At 42.5% G+C, this 12,453-nt stretch overlaps 4 protein-coding genes across 5 annotated transcripts in view; all 4 read left to right on the top strand.

Annotated features, from left to right (window-relative positions):
• Positions 1-2,848, top strand: part of LOC149925374 (mite group 2 allergen Gly d 2.02-like) — a 124,966-nt gene extending 122,118 nt beyond the window's left edge. Inside the window, exons 2-5 of one of the 2 annotated variants that reach the window (XM_090160323.1) lie at positions 2,172-2,205; positions 2,274-2,375; positions 2,443-2,621; positions 2,710-2,848. In XM_090160323.1, the coding sequence (XP_090016449.1) occupies positions 2,172-2,205; positions 2,274-2,375; positions 2,443-2,621; positions 2,710-2,799 (405 nt within the window). In that variant the 3' untranslated portion in view covers positions 2,800-2,848. The remainder of the gene's footprint in view (positions 1-2,171; positions 2,206-2,273; positions 2,376-2,442; positions 2,622-2,709) is intronic. The other variant, XM_090160325.1, reaches the window with a different exon arrangement.
• A 2,987-nt stretch (positions 2,849-5,835) lies between these two features.
• On the top strand, positions 5,836-6,786 carry LOC149925373 (uncharacterized). Its single transcript, XM_090161740.1, has one exon. The coding sequence runs from the start codon at positions 5,836-5,838 to the stop codon at positions 6,784-6,786; it is 951 nt and encodes a 316-aa protein (XP_090017866.1).
• Positions 6,787-6,874: 88 nt separating this feature from the next.
• LOC149925372 (uncharacterized) lies at positions 6,875-10,285 on the top strand. Its single transcript, XM_090161739.1, has one exon. The coding sequence runs from the start codon at positions 6,875-6,877 to the stop codon at positions 10,283-10,285; it is 3,411 nt and encodes a 1,136-aa protein (XP_090017865.1).
• Positions 10,286-10,339: 54 nt separating this feature from the next.
• On the top strand, positions 10,340-10,936 carry LOC149925371 (uncharacterized). The gene has a single exon (XM_090161738.1). It carries the CDS (start codon positions 10,340-10,342, stop codon positions 10,934-10,936), a length of 597 nt encoding a protein of 198 aa, XP_090017864.1.
• Positions 10,937-12,453: the final 1,517 nt, after the last annotated feature.

Below are 12,453 nucleotides of genomic sequence, written 5' to 3'. Positions count from 1 at the left end.
CTTGGGTTTGAATATGGCCCGTGACCGTTTCCAAGTGCTTGGTATATGCTAAGGCAATACAAGCTCTATATATCCTTAAAAGCAATGGGCAGATAGTATCAATGCCCCCTTGTAACATAATAGGCAAGATCCCATCAGGTTCTTTTGACGTGAAAGGATTTTCTAGCCCATATGAGTCTATAGCAGCGGTTCCCAAAAGGTGTTCCGCGGAACCCTGGGGTTCCGTAAAAGGGTCACCGGGGTTCCGAGAATTCGCAGGGTGGCCATCTTTGTTTGTGTCAAGAGTTTAAGATGAGTAAAAAAAATGAGTTGGGTTCCGTCAGAATTAGGTGGATAATTTAGGGTTCCATAGCAAAATAAAATTGGGAACCGCTGGTCTAGAGTGCGTGACAACTTTATTTGCCACTGCCCAATCTTCCCTTTTGGTACGTTTAATCCTTGAAGGGAGTGTCACAGTAATCCGTGACTCTGGAGTCTGGAAAGTGCCAGAAGTAGTGTACAGTTTGGGTGATAGGAGTCGATAATGGCATTTTGCATGTGATAAACAGCCAAACTGAAATCCATTACCGATGAAAAATTTGGCTTGTCATCCTTAAGAAAGAAATTTAGATCTTCCTTATATCCAGACCAATTTGTACGTCTGGGATTGCGAACCTCAGTACAAGCCACTACGGGTTTGACCAAAATATTTCAACATATTTGTCTGCGATTCTACAGAGACGGTTCATTAGACGTATGCCAGTCAGTAATTGCATCTGCGACATTTTATGTACACAGTGACTGAACTTCTGTTAATTTTAACAAAAGTTGGTTCATTGTTCCTGTTAAGATTATTAAGCTTAGTGCTAACTAGATATTCCACAAGCTCATTTCGACGCTGATTGCAGTCTGAGCTGCCCCAGATGTCGTGGTGAGCTTTAGCATCGCAGCCGATGACCAGCCTCTTTCCCATCCCCTCGCAGTGGTTGACCATGACTGGCCACCTACCGCGGGGGTGGGGGAATTGGATCGTCATATGGGAAGTATACTGATGCCAGAGTCAGCTCCACCTCTCCGTTTATAGAGGAGGTGGTAAGTTTGACCGTTGCAATATCTCTAGAGGTATGTAGTGAGAGCGGAAGGGCATGTTAACCCTTGCGTATCAACAAACAAGAATAGCAGAGTTATAGTCAAAGAATATATTACCTGCGCTTTGGAGACCAAGAATCTTGCCATTGACAACCCAAGGCTCCTGTATGAATGCGACATTAAAGCACTCCTTAGCAAACCTTCTGCAGAGTACTGCAGAGGCTGCCTGCAGTGATGCAAATTAATTTACAGCACCTTTATCCTCTTCTTAGGTAGGTAGAACATGGTTACCAGCCGGATATGTCAAACCGTCCCCAGTAGTGGGTGTGAAAATCACACCACTCCGACTGGCCCTGTCGGCGTCCCTAGCCGGTCCCCCCGTTACTTCCTCCAGCAGAGCGTCCTCTTTGGTCTCCTCAGTGACTGACAATTCAATGGCTTTTAGGTCCTCCATGGGAGTGTCCTCCCCAGTATCCCCGCAAGCCAAAGCTTCATTTCTGAGACCTCCGAGTCTTCCATTCCGGGAACATTTCCAGAAACGGGGTCAACCCCGCCTTCCTAAACCTTTCGTTGAGCTCAGATCATGGAGTACCTTAAAGATACCCTTGTCCAGGCCCGTTTCTTTCCGAAGCCCACCTTCCTTGACGGCCTTGACCGACTCACCATCTATCTGGACAAACCAGTGGATGGCAGTTGGTTCTTCAATCTTCGTGACGATTTGCCAACATTGCGTGTTTCTTTGAAACAATAACACTAAAATTCACGCAAATTAGCCATGCTCGTCTTTCTTAATGTTTTTTAAACATTTAGTACACGTTTTCGACAGTTTTTTAAACTTATTTTGTGATTTCTGATAGACTTTTTCAAACTAAAACCTTACTTCACCAAAAACGTGGTCGCCTATTGTTATCGGGGATCAAACCCTCCCAGACGATAAGATTTCGGTATAAAAGAAGTCGGGATGTAATTCCGGGCATCATTCCATCAGCGGTAGGTTTCAAAATTTGTAAATTATAATTTTGTTTTCGTTCAGAAGTGTTCGCAAAAATATGTCTTCTGTTAGTGTAATTATCTTTCCCCTCGTTGCGTCTATCCTCGCCATGGTCAATGCCGGAGCCGTTAAATTCACTGATTGCGGTAAGTTACTGTGATTGTATATCGATTGTTGTGGGTTAAGATAAGACACATATAACATGTTTCCGTAGGAAACGGAAGTCTCTTGAAGCTGGTCGTGACCCCTTGCAACAGCGAACCGTGCGTCTTCAAACACGGCTCCACCATCCAGATCCAAGCTGTCATCCGAGCTCGTAAATTAGAATAATGTCTTCGACCTCTTTGACACCACCTAGTTCTAATCTTTATCTTTCCTCGCAGCTTGCGTTGCCAGGTCGGCGACCACCTCTATTACCGGTAACTTGCGTGGTCGTGAGATGGCCTTCCCGAAGGACAACGAGGACATCTGCTTGGGCAAGATCAAACCCGCCTGCCCCATCAAGCCCGGGAACGTATACACCTACGTATCCACCTTCCACATCCACAAGATGATACCCGCCGTGAGTTCCTGCAATTATTTCCACATTTTACGAATTTCAAATATCTTTAACATGTAACGTTTAATAAGACCATTCTTAAACCGCTTAGCAATCGATGGAAGTCACCTACAAGGGTGTAAATGAAGACGGGAAGAATCTGGCTTGTGCGCGTCTCAAGGTTCGCATCACGAAGGCGTAAATAATTCAATATGTTTAAATATTCATTACCGTGTATTGTATTTTAAAGTACAATAAAACCGTCCATTTTACCACTTTTAATATTTGGGTTTCACTCGGCACAATTTCATAACTGGTAGTTGTAATTTAATGTAAACAGAAGAACTAAACGTGACAAGTTAGTTTTTATGGAATAACTTTAAAATGGGTTGCTTAATTGTGGGTGTAAGATTTGGCAACAATCTAATTTTCCTGCCAACCTATCCGTCTTTGATTTAGGAAAGCCAGTTACGTCACTCAATACAAAATAGTCTTGAGATATGTGTATGGAAATATTTGTTCCATAAAATATTCATACGATTCCTTACTTACCGTCAACGTATACTATTCGTTATTTTTGTTATGTTTGCCGTAATTTATATTTGATGTACACCCATAATAACAGTAACAGTCGCGTTGTACATAAGTCACCTTATAACTGTATACAACTTAAACGTTACAATTTACGCATTAGTTAATATACTAAAAAAGACTATAGGCCATTGTGGAAAAAGCAACATTCTTATTTAGGGCCAAAGGGTTCGGCGAATTGACCGTTCTATTTAAATGACTTAAATTCTTATAAATATGTAAAAATTGTAGATTGTTTGATGCTTAAGAACCAAAGTGGGCGTTATTCAACAAAACCTTAAAAACTAAATCGTTTACTAATTTTTTTTAAACATTTCATTTATTGATAAACGTGCTGGTTTTATCTCGATGAGGTTTTCAGTTTTATTCAATGATAAGGTGTCTTGTTTTTAGTTTTGGTTCTTGTAGAATTTTATTCCTTATTCTTGATTGAAGTTTAGACCTGTCACACAAATATCAGATAAATTAACTTCCATGAACTCCCATCAAAGACTGAGGGGGCAATTTTTGTCGGGTGGGGGGAAAACTTAGCAGAATTTTATGAAAACACCTATTGAGTAAATCTTTTTATCTCTTATTTCTCGTCGTTTAATCTCTTTAACATGAATCATAAAAACGTGTTTCATGTTTATTAGCGACTTGCAAAATAATATTAAATTCTTTAATCAATGTAAAACCAAGAATGTATTTATTTATTTTCAGGGAGAATGATTATGTCGAGATTATTTTTAGCTTGATAGCGACGGCTGTTACATAAAAACTACGGTCTTCCAAAATATCGTCTGTTATTTTTAATGGAATTACTTCATTACTGGTTGCACAACCCAAGATGATATCAACGGGCTGTGTTTCCTTCAAAGTCACCAAATAAAATTAAAACTTCAAAACAGTCGCTGACTTCATAATTAAAACGAGTTTTCATAAATAATAGAGAGGTTAAGCCAGCGCCCGAGAACGTGTAGAGGGAACTTGTAGTAGTGTAGATGTACCTTTTGATTGTGCAGCCTGCACCTCCTACAAGCTATCCCTGCACTAGTGGGGTGGCGGAGTGGTTAGCACTTTCGCCTCGCAGCAAGAGGAGCCGGGTTCGCTCCCATCTTGTGGCACTGGGTGAAAACTCGGAACAACTCCTTCTGCGTTGAGTTTGCAAGTTATCTCCCCACTGGTTTAAGGGGTTTTCCCCCGAGTTCTTCGGTTTCCCCTTCCATAAAAACTTGTCGAGGTTAACGGTAATAGTTAGTGTAGGGAGCTGTTGGCTCGATCTCGTGGCATGCAGGGCTTGCCACCACCATCCTACGCATTGTAACCCGGCCACCTGAATTAAAGGCTTCAAATGTCGCTTGATGACTTAGGCCTAAGGTGGTGCCTTGGGTATTAGCCTAGCTGATTATTATTAATATATCTCTTACTGGAGCGGTATTCATCTAGGACTTAAAATTGAAACTCAGCGAAGTTCGGAAACCTCCTCCACAATGCAGACAGTGGATTTTTAAACGTCCATGCAACATTTTTACGTATCTAGAGGTCTACAGGATGGTAAACGTTCCAAAGCTTACACTGAACGAAATGTTAATTGCAACGCTGAAGTTTCCCCTTCCATAAAAACTTGTTGAGATTAACGGTAATAGTTAGTGTTGGCTCGCGTGGCTTGCAGGGCATTCCACCACCCTCCTACTCGTTGTAACCCGGCCACCTGAATTAATGCCTTCATAAGTCGCTGGATGACTTAAGCTTAAGGTGGTGCCTTGGGCATTAGCCTAGCTGATTATTATTATTAAATAAACTTTGAACTTGGAAAATGTAGGCGGAACACTATTTCGCTGACAGATAAATAGGTTAAGCCACTGTAGAAAAATCGGAGATTAGAGCAATTGCGCCACGCTTATAAATTTAATTCAAATATTGTTGTCAAACGTTTGTAAAATAAAAAGCATTGTAAAAATTGTCAGACTTAAAATCCAAAGCTAAAATTAAAAGTAAAAATAATTGTAAAACTGTATCGAATTTAAGAAATATAAATGTATGACAAGTATTGTAATCCCTTTGGGAAAAAACTAAATAAAATAGTCAACGGCATTTTCAACACGTGGTGCAATATCCCGTGTATTGTGTGAAGGGAGCGAGAATTCTCCGAGGAAAGAGTGGAAAATTTGGGCATTCCTAACCTCGGGTCCGCTCGGGGTCTTCTTCCCGTAGCATTATAGAGCCTACGCGCTGTCCTTGGCCGAATTCTCGCACCCCCAATTTTGACCCCTCCTAAAGGGGGATAAACCCTTTGTAAGAGAGAAACATTTTTAAAAGAAGAAGTTCTTCTCCTCCAAATTTTGTAAGGAGCAACAACATTTCTTAGGGCTCATTCTAAACGAGCCACCAATAGTAAAAATAAAGTTTAGTTAGCTATAGAAAAATTGTGTTTCATTTATTCTAATTAGGTCTCGCTTATCGGTGTTTCAGTCCGCCGCAAGCTCTCCCCAAAAATTAGTCTCGGACCCGAACTTAAGCAAGCCGCTTAAGTTCAAACTTTGTGGGAACCCTCAAACTCAAACTCCCCCCAACATTTGGTGCCGAAACCCGGGACTAATTCAAACCTCGCGATAAAAAGTTCGCAGTGCGGGACTCAATATAGAGTAGTGAAAAAGAAATCAAAATGGCAAAAAACAAAGATCAATTAACAAAACAAAAGGACCAAGCTGCAAACCACAACGGAGAGGAGCCTTCGGGATCGGAAACCGATTACACGGACGCTTCCGGAGAAGAGGATGCAAACCCAAAGGAGTCAATGGCTGTCCAACGGCTGAAGACCCAAAGAAAAACGGCAAGGTCGCAAGTAACAAAAATTACTAACGAACTGGAGGCGCTGATGCTGGACCCAAACTCAAGCGTCGTAGAAATCGAGGACAACTTACACCTACTCACGCAAAAGGAATCAGTGCTGAGTCCTCTGGAGAGGAACGTACAAGACGTAACGATCAACCTCAAGGAGCTGCGCAAGGAACTAAAGGATGCTGAAAAATATGCCGACAAAATCACCCTAGCCAAGTCAAGGGCCAACCGAAAACTCCGAGCCGCCGCGACGCAAGGGAACAACGCCCCTCAAAACAATAACAATCAACAAACTCTCAACGCAACTGCTAGTGCTTTCGTCATGGGAAACAACGGACAGTTATCAGTGACTAAATTACCCGAACTAAAAATGCCAACCTTCGATGGAGACCTTCTCAAATTCAACGGATTCTGGAGCCGATACAAGGCAGTAGTGGATAACACCAATCTTCCGAAGGTAGAAAAATTCAATTATTTATTGTCTTATTTAACTGGTGAAGCTAGAAATTTGGTATCGAGTTACGAAGCTGTAAAATTGTTGAAAGAGACTTATGGGCGTACAGACGCTATGATTCATCACCATCAAAAATTAATGTTAAAATTAGAACCTGTCACTAAAGTAAAGGATATAAAAGCGTTGCGCAATTTGCTCTTGTCGTGCGAATATCATATTCGCAGTTTAAAGGCGCTCGGTAGCGATACTAGCAGTAGCAGTTCGTGTTTGTGCCCCGCTATTTTACAAGCCTTACCCCGAAGAAATAAGGCTCGAGTTTAGCCGTACGCGTACGTCGGACGCTGAATGGAACGCAGACACGCTCGTCGCGTTTGTGCGAAAAGAGGTTGAAAGCCGCGAAAGGTGCAGCATGTTAGGCGGAAAAATTGAAAAAGAAAAAAGTGAACCCCAACTCCCCGCGAAATCGTCAAAACCGGAGTACCGGAATAACAGTGCCAATCATTATTCTGGTTCCGCGTCAGCTCTTTCAACGCAAGTAGTTTCGCAAGGCGCCCAGGGCGTCTTCTTCTGCATTTTCTGTGAAGTTGACACCCACGGATCGGGAAATTGTTCCGCGCATTCAATAAATTCAAAGCGGGAAAAAATTAGCGTGGATGGAAGATGTTTCAATTGTCTCAAAAGAAATCACGGTGTGAGAAATTGTCCATCAAAATATAGAACGTGCCGTATCTGTAAAAAAAATCACAACATGGCTGTGTGTCCGGCAAGCCACGCGAATCTAACCCACCAAAAAACCTTCAAAGGCGCGCCGAAATTCGAAGAAACCGCGAGAACCAAGGAAAAGGCCTCCGCCGAGCTCAAAACCTGCTCCTCCGTAACGGTCAACCGGACCGTATTTCTTCAGACGGCGCATGCGATAGCGAGAAACCCCCGCGACTCAACAAACAAAATGTCGCGTGTGAGATGCCTCCTGGACGGCGGAAGCGAAGCCACATTCATTCACGAAAGAATATCGCGTCAACTCAACCTCCCAGTAGTAGGAGTCACTCTGCTTACTATCAACATTTTCGGAAATGAAAACCCAGAGTCCTCGAGAAGAAGGAAGGTATTGCTAACCCTGGAAAACGTCAAAGAAAACGGAAGCAAAATCCAAGTCGTAGCAATCGAGGTTCCTTACCTCTGTCAAGCGGTCACGAATGTAGACTGTGAAGAAATGGAAAAGTTTATCAAAACGAACAACTACCAGCTGGCGGATGAATTCGGTCAAGGACCAAAAACGACCTGCCACGTAGAAGTATTAATAGGAAGCGACTTTTATTGGCACTTCGTCACATACAACCTCCAGAGGTTAAGTCCGTCGCTAGTTGCGCAAGTGAATAAGCTAGGATGGACTTTACAAGGACCCATAAACGTCAATCAAACTGGAGTCAACAATTGCGAAATAATCCAAGTACTACGTATCAGTACGGAAGAAAAGAAAGTATCGGACACAATAAAAAACTTTTGGGAACTGGAGTCGCTTGGCATCAGTTCTAACGAAGACCTAGTCCCTACAAACGTTAAAATAGTTGAAGAATTCGAAGCCAGCGCCATCTTTCAAGGAGAACGCTACCAAGTCAAACAACCGTGGCTCACGGGAAAATCAAACCTACCTAACAATTTCAACGTAGCAATCAAACGCTTGAAACCATTAATCAAGAAATTTGAAGAAAACCCGCAATACTACGAAGATTACAAAAGCATTATCAACGAACAGCGAGAAAACGGGATTGTTGAAATAGTAGAGACGCCAGAGAATCCAGGGACGTTTTATCTCCCTCTCCAAGGAGTCAAGAGAGAAGCCAGTAGCACCACAAAGCTACGTGTCGTGTACGACGCGTCAGCTCACGCAACAGGAGCGCCTTCACTGAACGATTGCTTGGCCAGTGGGCCGAACTTAAACCCAGAACTTCTTACGCTTTGGCTGCGCTTTCGCAAACACCCTGTAGCCATAACCGCAGATCTAGAAAAGGCCTTTCTCCAAGTGGAGTTGGCACCAGAAGACAGAGATTCCCTAAGATTTCTTTGGGTAATCGAAGAAGACGGCAAAATAAAAAAAGACGAATTCCAGGTTCTTCGGGTCACACGGGCTGCGTTCGGAGTTACCAGCTCACCATTCCTTTTGGCAGCTACAATCAAACTGCATTTGAAAAAATACGACCAAAACAAGGAGGAAGTTATTGCGCTTCTCAATGATGTCTACGTGGATGACTTGGTGACCGGAAATAAAGATGAGAAAAAGGCCTACGAAATGTCCTCAAATGCAAATAAAATCATGAAGGAAGCAGGAATGCGCCTACGAAAGTGGAGCTCAAACTCAAAGGCTTTAGAAAAGAAATGGAGAGAGGACAACAATTTTTCAACCGAAGAAAATTCAACAGAAGCCAACGCCTCGCACAAGGTCTTAGGACTACAATGGGATACAAATCAGGACGTCATCACTTTCGACTTCGCCAATATTTTGGAGGGTCTCAAAAATCCAAAGAAAACCAAACGATTTATTCTAAGTACCGTCGCACAGATCTTTGATCCAATAGGCATCTTAGCACCCTATACCATACGGGCGAAGATCCTTTTCCAAACACTTTGGGCTCTCGAAAAAACTTGGGACGAAGAGCTTCCAATCGAAATTATTAAGGAATTTCAAAAATGGAGCAATGAAATGGTAGAGCTCCAAGAATTAAAATTACGAAGATGCTACTACAACGAGAAAATCAAAGCCCAACACTTACACTGTTTCTGCGATAGTAGTATCAAGGCGTATGGAGCGGTGATATACGTCAGATTTGAAACGGAAAGCGGACAAATAGGAGTTTCTTTCGTAACATCAAAAGCAAAAGTGGCGCCACTGAAAAAAAAGCAACCGGAAATGTCACTTCCAAGGTTGGAGTTATTAGCATGCCTGTTAGGAGCCAAGCTGGTCAACCACGTCAGACAAATATTCGATCAAAACAATCTCGAAGTCTACATGTGGAGTGACTCAACAATAGCGCTTCATTGGGTGAAGGATACCCCTAAGACTTGGCTTCCGTTCGTATCCAACAGAGTTGCGGAAATACAAAAGTTAGTGGAGCCGCGTTCTTGGTCACACTGCCCCGGCAGTCAAAACCCAGCCGATCTCCCGTCGAGAGAGGTTGACGTTAAAAAATTGCTGAAAGAAGATATCTGGTTTTTAGGCCCACCGTGGCTGGTATCAGACAAGGAACAATGGCCGAAGAACCCGACCGAGCAGCCATCACAAGACATCGTGGACGTCGAAAGGTGGAAAACGACTGTATTAGCTATCAAAATAAAAAACACCTTGAACATTCAAAATATAATTGCCTTAGAAAATTTCAGCACCTGGAAAAAACCTCTACGAATAACAGCAATGGTACTTAGAGCAGTGGAGAAATTTAAGAAAAACGAAATATCAACGGATCCATTAACCGCCTCGGAACTTTGTAACGCAAGAAACCTTTGGGTAAAATCAACCCAATTGATGGATTTCCCTTCGGAACTGGAAGCCTTGATCCGCGAAGAAAAAATTCCTTCTAACTCAAAAATTCTCACGCTAACGCCAATCTTAGGAACGGACGGACTATTACGCGTAGGTGGGCGCCTACAACAAGCCGACCTTACCTACGAAGAAAAGCACCCGGCGATTCTAGACAAAGCTCAACGACGGGCTTATCTCCTTGCCGAAGAATGTCACGGACAAGTGCTTCACGAGGGAATTCAGGCCACATTCACGCAATTAAGAACGAGGTATTGGATTCCCGCGGGAAAGCAATTAGTATAAAAAGTGGTCAACAACTGCGCCACGTGCAAAAAATACCGGTCAAAACCCGGTGAAATGCCTTTCGCTCCCCTGCCGGCGGGACGAAGCAACGTAACAGAAGCGTTTACGGTAATTGGAGTGGACTTTTGTGGACCATTGTTTGTCAAGGGTCGAAACCAAGAAAAAGACTTGCACAAAGCTTACATATGCCTTTTCACGTGCGCCGCAGTCAGAGCGGTACATTTGGAGCTAGTTCAAACGCAGTACACGAGAGACCTTCTACTAGCATTTCGACGATTGATAGCTAAAAGAGGTCTGCCAAGTCAAATAATCTCAGACAACGCCAAGAGCTTCATAAAGGCAAATTCAGAACTCAAGGCCATCTGGCAAAATTTAACTCAACCGGAAATAAGGAATTATTTCGCCAACCACGGAATAACTTGGATTTTCAACGCGGAAAGAGCCCCATGGTGGGGAGGATTTTTCGAAAGGCTTGTCCGCTCAACGAAAACAGCGCTCAAAAAAGGTCTAGGTAAAACTACCCTTGACTTTCCAGAAATGCAGACAGTTTTAGCAGAGGTAGAAGCAGTCATCAATTCAAGACCGCTGACCTATACGTCATCGGACGCAAACGAGCCAGAGCCTCTGACACCTGCCCATCTACGACGATAAGGTATCGAAACACATGTGGAAAAGGGGGGTTATACAAGAACTTCAGATCGGACGCGATGGTAAAGTTAGGTCGTGTCTCGTAAGAACCTCGAACGGAACAGTGTTGAGAAGACCGATCCAACTCTTATACGGATTGGAAATTAGAGATTTACAAGCGCGCGATTAACGTTGTCGAAATGCTGTAGTCGCATTTCGGGCGGGAGTGTAGAAAAATCGGAGATTAGAGCAATTGCGCAACGCTTATAAATTTAATTCAAATATTGTTGTCAAACGTTTGTAAAATAAAAAGCATTGTAAAAATTGTCAGACTTAAAATCCAAAGCTAAAATTAAAAGTAAAAATAATTGTAAAACTGTATCGAATTTAAGAAATATAAATGTATGACAAGTATTGTAATCCCTTTGGGAAAAAACTAAATAAAATAGTCAACGGCATTTTCAACACGTGGTGCAATATCCCGTGTATTGTGTGAAGGGAGCGAGAATTCTCCGAGGAAAGAGTGGAAAATTTGGGCATTCCTAACCTCGGGTCCGCTCGGGGTCTTCTTCCCGTAGCATTATAGAGCCTACGCGCTGTCCTTGGCCGAATTCTCGCACCCCCAATTTTGACCCCTCCTAAAGGGGGATAAACCCTTTGTAAGAGAGAAACATTTTTAAAAGAAGAAGTTCTTCTCCTCCAAATTTTGTAAGGAGCAACAACATTTCTTAGGGCTCATTCTAAACGAGCCACCAATAGTAAAAATAAAGTTTAGTTAGCTATAGAAAAATTGTGTTTCATTTATTCTAATTAGGTCTCGCTTATCGGTGTTTCAGTCCGCCGCAAGCTCTCCCCAAAAATTAGTCTCGGACCCGAACTTAAGCAAGCCGCTTAAGTTCAAACTTTGTGGGAACCCTCAAACTCAAACTCCCCCCAACAGCCACACCGCGAAGAAGTGTGGGAGTAACTTGAAAGAGCGTAGACTTTACAGTACAAAGCTACGTGCACACTCTCGCAAGTTTCCTCCTTATTTTTCCGAGGAGTGACTTCTACTGTCTATTATTAAAGACTACACGTTTTTGATAAAAATTTCGATCTCAGCTTGTGGCACTGGGAGAAATCTGGGAGCGGCTCCATCCACGTTGGGTTTTGCAAGTTCCTTCCGCACTGGTTAACGGGGTTTTCCTAGGGGTTATTCAGTCTTCCATTTCCATATAAACTTTAACGGTAATAGTTTGTGTCTGTAGCTCGCGTGGCATGAAAGGCTTATCATCTCTCTTTTACGCGTTGTATCACTGGATACCTTGGGTGTTTATTTAAAATTTTGCGTCTAGCAGCTGACAGATAATTTCCGATTGAGCCAAGAATGTATTTACTTATAATTAGGGAGAATGACGACGCTGAGGCGTAAATAACCTCGGAAAAAAAATCAGTTACAGTTAAAAAAGTGACGAAACTGTAAAATAAAATATTGGGCTTGTTGAATTTAGCCGTAACATTAAAAATTCTTAGTTTCTTTAATTATATTTCAAAAACCTCAT

This window comes from Leiobunum rupestre, chromosome 10 (assembly GCF_980474605.1).
Source record: "Leiobunum rupestre chromosome 10, qqLeiRupe1.1.hap1, whole genome shotgun sequence".
Taxonomy (NCBI): Eukaryota; Metazoa; Arthropoda; class Arachnida; order Opiliones; family Sclerosomatidae; genus Leiobunum; species Leiobunum rupestre.
Note: the sequence above shows the minus strand (reverse complement) of the source record. Positions and strands in the feature narration are given on the sequence as shown.

Coding starts and splice junctions, on each gene's coding strand:
- LOC149925373 (XM_090161740.1), top strand. CDS start 5,836: ATGGCAAAAAACAAAGATCAATTAACAAAACAAAAGGACCAAGCTGCA.
- LOC149925372 (XM_090161739.1), top strand. CDS start 6,875: ATGTTAGGCGGAAAAATTGAAAAAGAAAAAAGTGAACCCCAACTCCCC.
- LOC149925371 (XM_090161738.1), top strand. CDS start 10,340: ATGCCTTTCGCTCCCCTGCCGGCGGGACGAAGCAACGTAACAGAAGCG.